Source organism: Nymphalis io, chromosome 7, assembly GCF_905147045.1.
Source record: "Nymphalis io chromosome 7, ilAglIoxx1.1, whole genome shotgun sequence".
NCBI lineage: Eukaryota > Metazoa > Arthropoda > Insecta > Lepidoptera > Nymphalidae > Nymphalis > Nymphalis io.
In genome coordinates this window covers 11473607-11488434 of record NC_065894.1, presented here as the reverse complement: position 1 = coordinate 11488434, position 14828 = coordinate 11473607, and the positions used below count along the sequence as shown (strand labels likewise).

The following is a 14828-nucleotide window of genomic DNA, read 5'->3' as shown; positions in this document are numbered from 1 at the left end:
AAATAAAACAATTAACTGTTTTGCAGAAGACTCAAAGAGTAGATGAACAATTCGTGCTGGCGCAGAAACGTTAAAGCTGGAACTTTTGTTGATGCACAAAAAAAAACATTTTAAACATGAAAGGACAAGTAACAAGGTTAACCTTTAATGAGACTGGGATAATATGGAACCCGACTGCCTCGTTGGTCTAGTGGCTAGTCGTAAGGCCGTTCAAATCAAAGGGCGGGCCAAAAAAAAGTTATTGGGTTTTTCTGTTAAAGATTCTCATTAGCAGCCCTCAGCAGATTCTGAAATTGGAGTGTGTACACTCTCGTGCCTTGGAAAGGACGTAAAGCCGTTGGTCCTGCGCCTGAACTCTTTCTGGTCGTGTCGGATAGTCGTCCCATCGGATTATGAGAGTTAGGGAATAGAGAGTGCACCTGTGTTTGCGCACACACTTGTCCTCTATAATATGTCCTGAGCAGTTGGCTAATCTCTCTTGAGATTTGCCGCCGTGGCCCAAATCTGTCTGGAGGATATTATTATTAATAATATATTACATGCTTATAATTTCCAACTGCTGGGCTAAGGTCTCCTCTCTCTTTTTGAGGAGAAGGTTTTGGAGCTTATTCCACCACGCTGCTACAATGCGGGTTGGTGGAATGCACATGTGGCAGAATTTCAGTGAAATTAGAAACATGTAGGTCACGATGTTTTCCTTCACCGTAAAGCAAGAGATGAATTATAATAACAAATTTAGCTCGTGAAAATTCAGTGGTGCTTGCCCGGGTTTGATTATCGGTTAAGATTCACGCGTTCTTACCACTGGGCCATCTCGGCTTTATTTTTAATTTTTATGTTTATAATACTCATTATTACCAACAAAAAAGTCCGCTTAATACCTTATTGATTTAAAAATGAAATCCTTATCCTTACCCGTACGAAGTCGGGACGCGCAGCTAGTGATATATATGAAAGAGTCTGGGGCACGTTATTACAAAATAGAAGGGAAAAGGGCTATCCCTTTGTAGAATGATACATGGTGTTCAAATTTCAACTGAATTGACTTTGGTTTTAAAAATACTTTTAGTCACTGTCATGATTAATAAAATGACATCACAATAAGCAAATTAGATAGTAAATAATATCAATTTAATATAAATGCACAAATATATAATTATAATAAACAGATTATAAATGGCACAAAGTGAAATAATACAATTTTGATAAAATGAATAATTGAATATCCCTTATGACTTTTTTACTTGGTAGATATAAAATTAATTAAAACGGATATTATCTAAAATGCTATAATCTAAAATGTTTTTAATCATTATGTTCATTTATAAACGTTAATAACTAAATAAACCATACAAAAGTAATTATCAAGCTGCGTAAAATAAAGAACAAACAGGATTTTCTCAATTCGTCTGTATGTATATATTTTTTGTGTATACGTTTAAACATAAATTATTTGCTTTTTAACTTATTTTCATAACTATATTGTATAGTATAGTTAGTTTTTGCATTGGCCTTTCATTGGCATTCAATATAGCGGGGTCAGGTCAGGGGTCCTATTAAGGAGGTACACTTTTCGGCTCTACTTGCGTTAGTGTCATTGTAAAATTCTAAAAAAATTCACATAATTATATTTTGTTATTCCGTACATTTTGTTCATACTTACTTTTTTTATATTACCTGCCTTTGCCTGTTTTTTAGCTAATTTCTTTCGTTTTTATTATTTTTTAGCACTTTTTTTCTTTTTGATCTACTTACTTACCTTGTACGGCGACTTTGCGGGGCCTTCTGCTCTGCACCCATGGAGTCCTCAAGCTCGCGAATCGGCCTCTCCGTTCGCGAGCTATCTGCAAAAAACTGAAAATTTGTGACCGCCCACACCACCCTATATGTATATATAGGACATAGAGGTAAAAAATTGAACAAAAAATTGAAGCCAAAGCAGTCGGTCAAAGCGAAGGGGGCTGCTCCTCGCACGACTGCAGTGATAATATCGCTGCAGCCGGAGGTGGAGGGGAAGGGCGTGACGTACGCCCAGGTCTATGAGCTGGCGGAGCAAGGAGTGAAGCTCCAAGACCTGGGAATTAGTGGTGGTCTCAAGGTCCAACGTTCGGCAACAGGAGCCAGGGTCCTCGAGCTGCCTCGGGCCCATAAGGAGCAGGCGGCGAAACTGGCCGATCAACTCCGCGCTGTCCTGGACGGGGTCGCAAACATAGTCCAGCCCGTAAAGAGAGCGGACCTCAAGGTAACGGGGCTCGACGACTCCGTCACTCCGGAGCGGCTGGTTGCAGCTGTCAGCTGGAAAGTCCCCGGCACCCGGACCAATCCCACGTCGGACGAAGGAGGCCGTCAGGCATCTGACGAAGCTAATACTCAACCAAAATGAGTGCACCAATCATTAGCTTCCTACAGTCGAACTTGAACCACTCCGCCGGAGCGCAGGACCTACTGCTGCAGTCCATGGTGGAGTGGCAGATAACCTGGCAGTGGCCTGCGAGCCCTACTTCGTTCCTCCCCTAGCTCATTGGATAGAGGACCTGGACAGAACGGTGGCGGTCCTCTCGAGAAGCGGAACGGGTCCTTCCCTCTCACTTATCGAGAGGGGCTCTGGCTACGTTGTGGCGGGATGGGGTGAGTACGCGGTCGTCGGAACGTACTTCTCCCCCAACCGCAGCCTCGATGAGTTCGAGACTTATCTTGGCTCAGTCAGAGCTCGTAGCCAGGCAGTCACCGAAACCTACCCTGGTTCTCGGCAACTTAAACGCGAGGTCGCGTGCCTGGGGCAACCCCGCCACGAATCCGCGAGGGAGGGCCGTCCAAGTGTGGGCGCTACTCTCCTGGCTGTCCCTTCTCAACAAGGGACAAGTTCACACCTGCGTGCGCCACAACGGGGGGTCCGTGGAGGACGTCTCGTTTGCCACCCCTATATGCAGAGTGTCGAATTGGAGAGTAGAGGAGGAGGTGGAGACTCTGTCAGATCATCGCTATATCCGATTTGAGATCTCCACCTCTCGCAGGCCGGCGGAACCCCAGAGGGTGTCGACCACGCTGCCGAGGTGGTCCCTTGGCCAGTTAGACCGTGAACTGGTCAAGGAAGCCGCCATCGTGCAGCGGTGGGGTTCCGCGGGACGGGAGGAGGGTGCCAGCGTGGAAGAGCTGGCGAGCCGCATGCGCAGTGCCCTCAAAGAGATATGCGATGCGGCCATGCCGAGGACTCGGCCAGAGTTCCGCGTCGGCATGTGTACTGGTGGTCACCGGAAATAGCCGAGCTTCGGGTGACGTGCAGCCGAGCGCGGAGGGCCTATGTCCGCTGTCGCAGGCGCAACGGCCTCGACACGGACCTAGAGGGACAGCTTTTGGCCGCTTACTGAAAACCAGGCCGCCAGCTGAAAAAAGATCTATAGCTGGAGATAAGTCGGACCAAAGAGAAGACGAGGGAGGAGTTGCTGGCGGGCCTCAATCGGGATCCATAGGGGCGATCGTACCGCGGGGTTCACGGAAAATTCCGCACCCAAGTCGCCCCCGTGACGGAGACGCTGCCGCTGGGGCTCCTCCTGCTCCTGATCGGGGAACTGTTTCCCCACCCAGGCGAGTTTGTCCCACCGCCTATGGCCCCTCGCTCCGTGATAGAGGACGCAGTGGCTCCACCACTGATTACGGAGCGAGAAATGGAGATGGCCCGAAAACACGGCGCCGGGTCCGAACGGTGTTCCAGGGCGTATTCTGTGCGTCGCCTTGGAATGTCTGAGAAGCGGGCAGTTCTCGAAGCCTTGGAAGCAGGGGAAATTGGTGCTGCTTCTGAAGGAGGGTCGACCACCGGGCTCCTCCTCGGCATACAGGCCGACTTGGTGACGGCAAGTTGGTCCGGCGTCGGGTAGGCTGCGGCGTTCCACAGGGGTCGGTTCTCGGCCCAATTCTGTGGAACGTCGGTTCGATTGGCTCTTGAGAGCCCCCGTCCTTCCCGGTATGGGGGTGTTGTATTACGCAGACGACACCCTCATCACCGCGACGGGGCGGGACTTTCGGGAGGCGGCCCGCCTGGCCGAGGTCGGGAGGACTCTCACCGTGGACCGAGTGGAAATGCTGGGCCTGAGTTTCTCCATTTCCAAAACGGAGGCTCTCCTCTTCCACGGTCCAAGGAGAGGCCCCCTACGCGGGGTGAGTATCACCGTCCACGGGACGGTGATCAAGGTGCAGGCCCAAATGAAATACCTGGGCTTGATCCTGGACGGGTGATGGAGTTTCGGGCAGCATTTCGTGCAACTCGGCCCGAAGCTCGTCAATGCCGCCGCCGCCTTAGGCCGCCTCCTACCCAACGTGGGAGGACAGGGATCACTATGCCGGCGCCTCTATGCCGGTGTAGTGAGGTCGATGGCACTGTACGGTGCCCCAATATGGGTGGACGCACTCACTGCACAAAACCGGGCCCTCCTGCGGAAGCCGCAGAGGGTCATAGCGGTGAGGGCGATCAGAGGATATCGTACGGTGTCCTGGACAGTGGCGACCCTCCTCGCGGGCGACCCGCCCTGGGAACTCCAGGCGGAGGTGCTCGCGGAGGTTTACCGCTTCCGGGCCGAGGGGAGGGAACGCGGCAACCGTCCAGGGTCGGCGGAGGTCGGGCAGATCAGGGCTCTAGCCCAGCAGGCCCTGATCACCCTATGGAAGGAGGACCTGGGGTCCCCCACGGCGGGCCTGGCGATAGTGGAGGCGGTATGGGGACGTACTGAGTCGCTGGGTCGAAAGGAAACGAGGCACGCTCTCGTTCAGGCTGACGCAGGTGCTTACCGGAAATGGCTGTTTCGATAAGTATCTGCACGAGATAGCGCGGCGGGAGGTGTCAACCTCCTGCCACGAGTGTGGTGCGCCATTCGACACGGCGCATCACACCCTGACTGTTTTTCCAGCGTTAAAAAAGGGGTCCTATTAAAATTTCATAGGTATTGGACCTTGGGCTCCGAAGATATACTAGCAAACTCCTCAAAATCAAATAGGGATTGTATAATGCTTTTTGACTTGCAACTGTAGTGGGATTCTGGACTCCTAGTTATTTCTGGATGGTGTTCGGCCCGCCCTGTCCATGATGTGATCGTTTCTATTATGCATCGTCATTCTAATCGGAAGTCGGAGTTCAAGTCGGAATCTCCTCGCCATTTGTGCCCTATTTAAAGTTTCCAAGTCGTGTCGTAACTGACGTCATGTGTTTTAACTTTATTAAAAGAGGTCTGTGATATGAAAAGTCAAAATCAACATTTAACACATTAAACTACCTTTATGTGCCTCTTCACATTTTCAATCAACTATTTTTAACATGCAGTTCTCTCCGTGTCACCGTCGGCGCTAACCGTTGGATCAGAGGAGGCACTCACTATCGTATCGCCGGTAACATCACTCACCCTGACTACTTGCTCAGAACCGTCAAAAACGACATTAGATTCATCTAATAAGTAAACGCAAGCGTCGTTCCGTTCGGGTGCAGGTATAGGGGGTTCAGTCTACTAACAGTAACAAACAAACATATGCAGTATAAGAAAAAGCGGTAATGGATATATGTTCGTTAACGTTTATTTATTTATGTTATATATATTTATGTTATATTTTCTATCGTCTGTATCACGGCGAGTGCTCTGAGGAATTATTCTCTCTAATTCCTGCTTCCCCCTTCCTTCTTAAGTCCACGCGAGCTAGTTCTCGATGTCACCGCCTAACTGTGACATCAATCCCATCGCGCACAAAGAAATTTGGCAACTCCTTTCTTTGTCGCACTACCAAAAAATGGAATTCCTTACCAGCTCACGTGTTCCCCTCCTCTTACAACCCGAGTTCCTTCAAACGAGGCGTGAAGAGGCATATTGCGGGCCGGCAAGGCGGGGACGGCTAGTACAGAACATTCTTCCCGACTGTACTGGCCGTCGTCGCGTTTGGACTCTACTACCACTTACCATCAGGTGGAGTAGAGTCATTTGCCATCCCGGGGCATATAAAAAAAAAAAAAAATTAAAATGAGAAAACTTACAAAAATGTTTAACGTGTATAATTTAATAAACCTGTTCTTATCCAATAAAAATAAATAAAGCTAAAATACCACCGTTAGGTCATCAGGGGAATTCCTCATAAGTAGAAGGTTTAAGTAAAGCTTATTCTATCAAGCTGTTCTATCGCGAACTGGTGCATACACGTAGCCGAAAGTATGTGGCCGAATTTCATCTTACACATGCAGACGTCCTTACGATGATTCGTTTGACTGCACAAGATAAATTATAGACGCAGCAATGATTGTCCGGGATTAAAGATTTTTTTTAAGATTGGTTTGTTTAAATTCTATCTATCTAGCATTGTAGCATAAATCGCTCTTCCAATAGTAAAAACTAAAATTACATACAAATTACTCCAAAAATTGGATCTGTCACAAAGTCGCACGCTTAAGCTATGCATATAAATAAATTATCAGAACGTTTGATAAATAGGTATTATCTCAGTTAATTCATTTTTTTATCAATTTTGAAATATTATAAGAGCAAAAAAAAATTTTATTCTTCATTTCGAACCGAAACATGTCGCTTAAAGCTGGATTTTTGTTAATCACGCTCTTTATTGGGAACCATGGTAAGATATAGTGTTTTATTTTTGTATATTATATCTAGTTATTTGTTATATATAGTGTAGTAATATTGCTAGCCAAGATAGCTCTGTGTGCAGAATATAATAAGATTATTGTTTGTTAATGGGACATAACGATGGTTTCCTGAGCGAATTCGGCCACAGCAAAAAATCTCAACAGAGATGTGTACTGTGTACTGTCACAGTCATACGCAAAGCAATGACAATACATATATTTGGTCATTATATAACAAACTATAACCATTACGTAGCTTAGTACTTAGTATGTTAAGTTTGTGTTCTAAAACTGACTGACTGACATCACAACGTAGGACACGTAGAAACAAGGCTCAATAGGAAAATATAAAATAACGGACTCATTACCAAGATCACATAAAGTTGTACTTCAAACCTCGTGAGATGTGACATCAATTTTTTTTATAAATAAAGGTTACTAACAATACCACATCTTTTTTTAGCATTCCCAGCTCAAGAGCAGGATATGTCTATCTTCTTCGATCATACGGACCCGTCAGCCCGTATTCTCGGGGGTTCTGCCGCTGGTCGCGTTCCCTACATTGTGGCTCTGAGTTCTGGTATATCGGTCAGAAACTTCGTCTGTGGAGGGTCACTGGTCACCAATAGACACGTTTTGACCGCAGCTCACTGCATCCGAGCCGTTTTCTCCGGTGGAAATTTGCTCGGGTATGACTTCTTATAATTGAAATACATAACATGTTTTATTCATATCATTTTATTTTGAACTAAATTATTTTTCTTTTAAATCCTGGGACATTTTATTTTTACATACGGCCATCTGATCCCAAATTATGCTCGTACAGAGCTTGTACGATGGAAATCGGACAACTAATATACTACATATACTATTTTTCTTTTGTAAATACATACTTATATAGATAATTACATCCAGACTCAGGACAAACATACATGTTCATGCACACAAATGTCTGTCCTGGGTGGGAATCGAAACCACAACCTTCGGCGTGAAAGGCAAGCATCCACCAACCACGCCAACCGGTTCGTCCCTATTAATTTCTTTCGCTAGTTCATCTCAGGTATTGGGTACCTCAGGTTTCTTTCTGATACAGTGATATATTTTCGACATCCAATAACGAGACGCTTAAATATTGAATTTACATATAAACATCCTTTATTACCGTGTTTTAATTTATATACCTATTTGTCTATTTTATATTTAGTTTAAAAAGGTTTTTAAGTCAAATTTTATCAACATACTGAACTAACCGAAATAACAGTAAGATTTTCACAAAAATATATCCTTAAAAAAACTGTTTTCACTGTAGCTTTATAATAGAAGAATTTCAGTTTGAATATAATTTAAATTATCTCGTGTATTATATATGTACCGTGCAGCTCTCTCCGTGGAACCGTTGGCACCAACCGCTGGAACACCGGTGGTACTCGCTATCAATTTGCCCGCAACATCACTCACCCACACTATGTACATAGTATAATCAAGAATGATATCGGTATCCTCGTCACCACAACCAACGTGGTGATGTCAAACACCGTTGCTCGAGTTAATTTGAACTACGACTTTGTTGGTGCCGGCGTCGCAACCACCGTTACTGGATGGGGAAGAACATCCGTAAGTTACTTGAGATAATAAAATAAAATTGATAGATATCCGTAACAGCCTGTAAATGTCTCACTGCTGGGCTATAGGCCTCCTCTCCTCTTTTTGAGGAGAAGGTTTGGAGCTTATTCCACCACGCTGCTCCAATGCGGGTTGGTGATAGATATCATCACAAGTCCAAAGATTATCTTTACCCATCGTTACGGGACACTAATAATGAAATAAAGAAAATACAAAATTTCAACCCAAATAATTTTGATACTCAGATCTATCGTTCCTGTTCATACCTTAAAGGGACCTATTTATTTTAGACGGGAGGATCGATTTCTCAAGTCCTCATGCAGCTTAGCGCCACCGTAATCGATGGTAACCGCTGCGTCACCGATGTAAGGAATCGCGCCGCGCAGCTCAATATCAGAAATGCACCAGCTGTTCAGCCACACATCGAAATTTGTACCTTCCACTCAAACGGACGTGGAACTTGCAATGTGAGTAATATTTCTACCCAATTATATTATATAACTTATTCTTTTATAAATTATTGATAGATATTTAATAATTAGTTTGTGATCATGTTTAACATTTTTAATGAAATAAAAGTTGTTAGCGTGGTAACTAATACCTGGTTAGTACAGTAGTCGTTAGCAGTAGTAGTAGTTAGGTAGTCCTATGAAATTGGGAAATTTTTGAATTAGCAATTTAGTTTTTTTTTTCTATTTTATCAAATAGGTAGACGGCCGAGCTAATGGACCACCTGATGGTAAGTGGTCACCAACACCCATAGACATTGTAATAAATGTTAACTAACGCTTACTTCGCTAATGTCTTCCCTTCAAACCGGAACACAACAATACCAAGTACTGCTGTTTTGCGGTAGAATATCTGATGAGTGTGTGATACCTACCCAGACGAGCTTGCACATAGCTCTACCACTAGTGAAGACATTCGTCAATAAACTATTAATGTCATCAAATAGTTGACTAGTAGAGTAAAATTAATTAAATTCAATCTATATTAATTACTTATAAATATATATATATATATTTATATATTATATATATATATATTATATATTATATATATATATATAGTATATTATATATATATATATTTTTTTTGCTTTCTCTGGTGAAGAGTTCGGATGACCAAGTTGCTGATTGATTGTTCGTCATGATGATTATACTAAACATGTGCTTCCTTAGGGTGACTCTGGCAGTCCGCTGATGCGCGCTGACAGCCAACAGCAAATCGGAGTGGTGTCATGGGGTCTGCCGTGTGCGCGCGGCGCTCCAGACATGTTTGTGCGCATTAGCGCCTACCGCAATTGGATTCAGCAAAATACAAGATAAACGTAACTTGAGTATATTTAAGAGTTATAATAAATACGATTCTGCGTTAATTGTGTATTACTTTTATCACGTCTTCTCTTGAATTGAAATAAATTGATTGAATCTGATTCTTCATTTAAAAACGATATTTGTTTTTTAACAAAATAAATTAATATTATTTTACTATTTAGAAATAAAAGTTATCAAAATGAGACGCAAGACTTCCAAATATCAATCATTTCTCGCAGTCTTGCAGTAATTACACTTCAAACCGAAATAGACCTCTAAGAACAAAATATAGACCTTTTATTGCTGTGTTACCAGAGCAATTTATTGATAAAATTATGTGTAGACAAAATTCACATTAATCAGATTGTTTTCTACTGTTACTCATAGAGGAAATCAAATCACATTATTTTTATTTATTTAAATTTATATTTAAGCTTATAAAGCTCTGTTTGTACAGGGTTATGTATACGAGTATTTCGTCAAGCGGTGTTCGAAATGTTAATTTAAGAAATTCTAGAAAAGTAAATCTTATAATCAAGCACCATGCCCTTCTTAATAATAATGAAATTAAATATATAAGGTAATTTTACATCATATCTTGTTAAGCAATTCCCAACTAACTGAGCTGTACATTGAATCCTGTTGACAATTTAATTATATTATTTTATTTATTATGTCTTTATTGCACACAATTTACAAATAGTATATAAAAGAACAGGTAGATCTTAAAGTATTCAAAGGCGGCCTTATTAATTACAGGGACCTCTGCCAGGCAACCTCTTATATTTAAATTGTTTTCAAAACGGTTTATTTAATAAACTTGAATTGGTCAAAGACAATAAGGTGGAAATACACCTCATGATGTACCTACGTCATCAACCGTACGCCTTAGTCAGGAGAGCCGGACACCCACTTAATAAACTTGACTGCTTAATAAACTTGACTCGTTGGTCTAGTGGCTTGATGTAAGACCGCAGACCCGGAGGTTCAATTCCCAGGTCGGGCCAATAAAAAAATATTAGGCAAAAACCCAATAATTTTTTATTCCCAGAGTCTGGAAGTTGGAAGTGTGTACACTCCCGTGCCTCGGAAATGCATGCCGTACATCGTAAAGCCGTTGATCCTGCGCCTGAACTCTTTCCGCTCGTGTCGGATTGCCGTCCCATCGGATTACGAGAGAGTTAGGGAATAGAGAGTGCACCTGTGGTTGCGCACACACTTGTGCACTATTATTTCTCCTGCGTAGTTGACTAATCTCTCTTGAGATTGGCCGCCGTGGCCGAAATCGGTCTGGAGGACATTACTATTATTATTTAATAAACTTATATTAATAATTAAGGAGACAATCTGATTCAACTGGATTACGTTCTGAAATCATTCAAACTGGTTACAAAAATACATGTAATCAAAACATTGATTAAGAGATACGTTATCATTATAAATCACTTACTTTATAAACGTACGTCGTTACATATTTTTAATAACAGAAGCAACATATAATATCAGTAAAATAGATACGGAAAACATATTTTAATGTATGATATTTGTGTAATATTATAGTTATGATTTATATAGCTCGTAATACAGTATAGAAATAAATATAGTGTGTGATAAACAAAGTAATGCGTTTAGATTAAATGGAGTACCAGTTTGATATTTACAAAGAAAAACTTGGTTAAGCCTTTATATCAGTGATGAGATTGCGCTGGAATAATACAAGCCCCCGGCCATCTCCGAATCAAAGAAGGACGGATAGATTTCAACACTTACTCCTCATGGGGGATCGGCAAACATCATCCTCACCATGCTAACCGTCACCGCTCTATAAGTCACTTCTACAAAATACTTTGAATAATATATATAATATACCCTGGGACATTATTCACATACGGCCATCTCATCCCAAACTAAGCAGAGCCAGTACAATGGAAACCAGACAACTGATATACTACACATACTACTTTTATTTTGTAAATACATAATTATATAGATAATTACACTCAGACTCAGGACTAACAGACATGTTCATGCATACAATTGTTTGTCCTGGGTGGGAATCGACCCCACAACCTTCAGCGTTAAATTTTAAATGAATAAACCTCGTATCACGGAAATTATATTTATAACTAATCATAATTACATTTTACATTATCAATCAAAACGGATATCGTAAATCACGCATCAATAATAATTAATTTAAATAAATCAGATGGCTCTTTTATCTTTTAAAATCAAGTAACAGAAAAATATAATTACGTGATTATTATATATATATATATATATATATATATATATATATATATATGCAAGCTATGTCGGAGTCACCGACATAGCTTGCAAAATTAGCAGGCTGAAGTGGCAGTGGGCTGGTCATGTATGTCGTAGGACCGATGGCCGTTGGAGCAGACGAGTCCTAGAGTGGAGACCGCGGATCGGCAAACGCAGCGTAGGGTGCCCTCCAGCCAAGTGGACCGATGACGTAATTTCGTCTAGATGCAAGATTTCCCCTTATAACTTCGATTTATTTATTTATTTATTTGGATCTCCAACAGTTGTACATAACACACATTCAAAACACTTGTTACATTAACTTAAAACTAACTATGCACAATCGATGATAAGAGAACACACCATTCCCAAACACAATTACAAAAATAAGTAACAAAATATGATAATATAAAATTAAATACAAACAGAAATAAAAAATATTTAAATAAAGAATGAAAACAAAAACAGAAACAAAAGGTAGTAACTAATTAAATTTTAAAACAAATTAACAGTTTATACTAAAAGAAACATCACATTTTTTCATGAACGATGAGAGCCTGTCACGACCAATGTCCAGTATTACTGTGTATTTCATTTCAATAGTATTAAACTGATAATTCAACAAACTTCTGCACTCATTTCGGATGTCTACATAACATTAATCTACGACATTGTCTCACATTGAGATTGGATTTATTTGTTCAAGATCAGTCTTGAACAAATAAATCCAATCTCAATGTGAGGGTGTCGTATGTGACTGTAGAATTTTTTCTTAAGTGTCGTTTTTGTTTTTCAACAAACCATATGGTGAAAGAAAATCAACTCATTCGGCTGCTCTACGTCTACTATCGAAAAGTCTGCAAAATAAGGATTTTATATAAAGAACAAGGGTTCTTGCAATATGTTATAAGATTTTGAAAGATCTATCGACTGCGAATAAATTATATAAGGGCAGGATAATAAATATTCGACTAAGAAGCATTCATATAAATAATTAAATAATATTTATAAGTGTGCTTGTATTATTTAAGCAAGTTACGCAGGTGATCAATTTGCTTTCACGACATTCTAATTATATTTCCTTAGATTGGCTTGATATCAGTTGTTATCCATATATTTCAATGAATATATGGGCGTAGCTTTCATAACTGTACCATATGCGCGTATCAATTTCTACATTGGTGCATTAATGGTACTATAATATGTATGTTTCCGCCTATAGTTCAAAGAGTATGTTTTACGATGCAGTTACGATTATTTATAAAAGTGTTTTTAACTATATTGATGACTTTAACTTTTTTGAAGAACTACAGACCTATTTCCCTCTTGAGCCATGTCTATAAGCTGTTTTCTAGGGTCATCACGAATCATCTCGCGCGTAGACTTGACGAGTTTCAGCCCCCGGAACAGGCCGGATTTCGAAGAGGGTACGGAACCATAAACCACATTTACACAGTGCGGCAGATTAAACAGAAGACCGAAGAGTATAATCAGCCCCTGTGCTTAGCATTTGTGGACTATAAGAAGGCTTTTGACTCTATTGAGACCTGGTCTGTTCTGTAGTCCTTACAACGGTGCCAAATCGATTGGCGATTCATCCAAGTGCTGAAAGGCCTGCATGACGCTGCTGTTATGACCGTCAAAGTACAGAATAAGCAGTCTGACCCTATCCTCTTGCATCGAAGAGTGAGACAAGGGGATGTCATTTCACCGAAATTGTTCACTAATGCATTAGAGGATATGTTTAAGACGCTGCACTGGGAAGGGCGGGGCATAAACATAAACGGCGAGTACCTTTCGCACTTGAGATTTGCAGACGATATCGTCATCGTGGCAGAAACCGTGTAGGATATGCAATATATTCTGAGCAGCCTGGCTGATTCTTCTGCTCGAATTGGTCTCCGGATGAACTTAGAAAAAACCAAGATAATGTTCAAACGAACACGTCAGTCCGGAACCAATAGCTCTTAACGGAGTTCCTCTCAAAGTTGTTCAGGAGTATGTGTACCTTGGGCAAACTTTGCAGTTGGGTCGAAACAACTTCGAGGGGGAAGCACGAAGAACAGTACAGCTGGGCTGGGCAGCGTATACAATACTCGGTCAAGTCTTTTCGTCACGAATACCGCAATGCTTGAAGTTGAACTGGTGGTAGGGCTTTGTGCAAGCTCGTCTGGGTAGGTACCACCCACTCATCAGATATTCTACCGCAAAACAGCAATACCTGATATTGTTGTGTTTCGGTTTGAAGGGTGTGTGATCCAGTGTAATTACAGGCACAAGGGACATAAAATCTTAGTTCCCAAGGTTGGTGGCGCATTGGCTATAAGCGATGGTGGACATTTCTTAAAATGCCAATGTCAAAGGGCGTTTGGTGACCACTTACCATCAGGTGGCCCATATGCTCGTCCACCTTCCTATTCTATAAAAAAAAAAGACAAAAGTCTTCAACGAGTGCGTCTTACCGGTTATGACCTACGGAGCCGAGACGTGGACACTGACAGTGCGTTTGGTCCACCATTTTAAGGTCTATGCTCGGAGTTTCTCTGAAGGATCGAATCCCAAATGTGGTGATCCGACAGAGAACCAAGGTTATCGACATAGCCCAAAGGATTAGTAAGCTGAAGTGGCAGTGGGCTGGACACATATGTCGCAGAACCGACGACCACAAGGTGGCTGGCAGCGGTTGGAGATTAAGAGCTGAAAATCGAGCTCAGTGGCGTGCCATGATGATGATGATTGATGACTTCTGAAAAAACTACAAACAACAAAATGATTTTTTAAATTAATTATTAGACCCGACCGACGTAATATTTTGTATATACAAAGTACATAATACAGAAAACGACTTTTAACTAAAGTTAAATAAATAAAAACCTAAAATAAACGTAGCTAAAAATTATCAGATTACTGAAATCAATGTTTATTTATCTATTTCACGCATTTATCATTTTTAAATAATGCAACAGATTAAACATTACAAAATTGTCTTACTTTACTGTGTTATTTTATTT

The 14828-nt window shown here is 41.4% G+C and overlaps 1 protein-coding gene across 1 annotated transcript; it reads left to right on the top strand.

The window, feature by feature from the left end:
- Positions 1 to 3737: 3737 nt before the first annotated feature.
- On the top strand, positions 3738 to 9561 carry LOC126769771 (chymotrypsin-1-like). Its single transcript, XM_050488690.1, has 6 exons — positions 3738 to 3855; positions 3986 to 4129; positions 7074 to 7299; positions 7990 to 8224; positions 8524 to 8700; positions 9415 to 9561. Exons 1-6 carry the CDS (start codon positions 3738 to 3740, stop codon positions 9559 to 9561), a joined length of 1047 nt encoding a protein of 348 aa, XP_050344647.1.
- Positions 9562 to 14828: the final 5267 nt, after the last annotated feature.

What these genes read in the sequence shown, in the direction of transcription:
- LOC126769771 (XM_050488690.1), top strand. Translation starts at nt 3,738, where the DNA reads ATGTCTGAGAAGCGGGCAGTTCTCGAAGCCTTGGAAGCAGGGGAAATT. An exon ending in CTGGATGGGGAAGAACATCC is followed by an intron (nt 8,225 to 8,523) that starts GTAAGTTACTTG and finishes TATTTATTTTAG; the next exon opens with ACGGGAGGATCGATTTCTCA. An exon ending in ACGGACGTGGAACTTGCAAT is followed by an intron (nt 8,701 to 9,414) that starts GTGAGTAATATT and finishes GTGCTTCCTTAG; the next exon opens with GGTGACTCTGGCAGTCCGCT.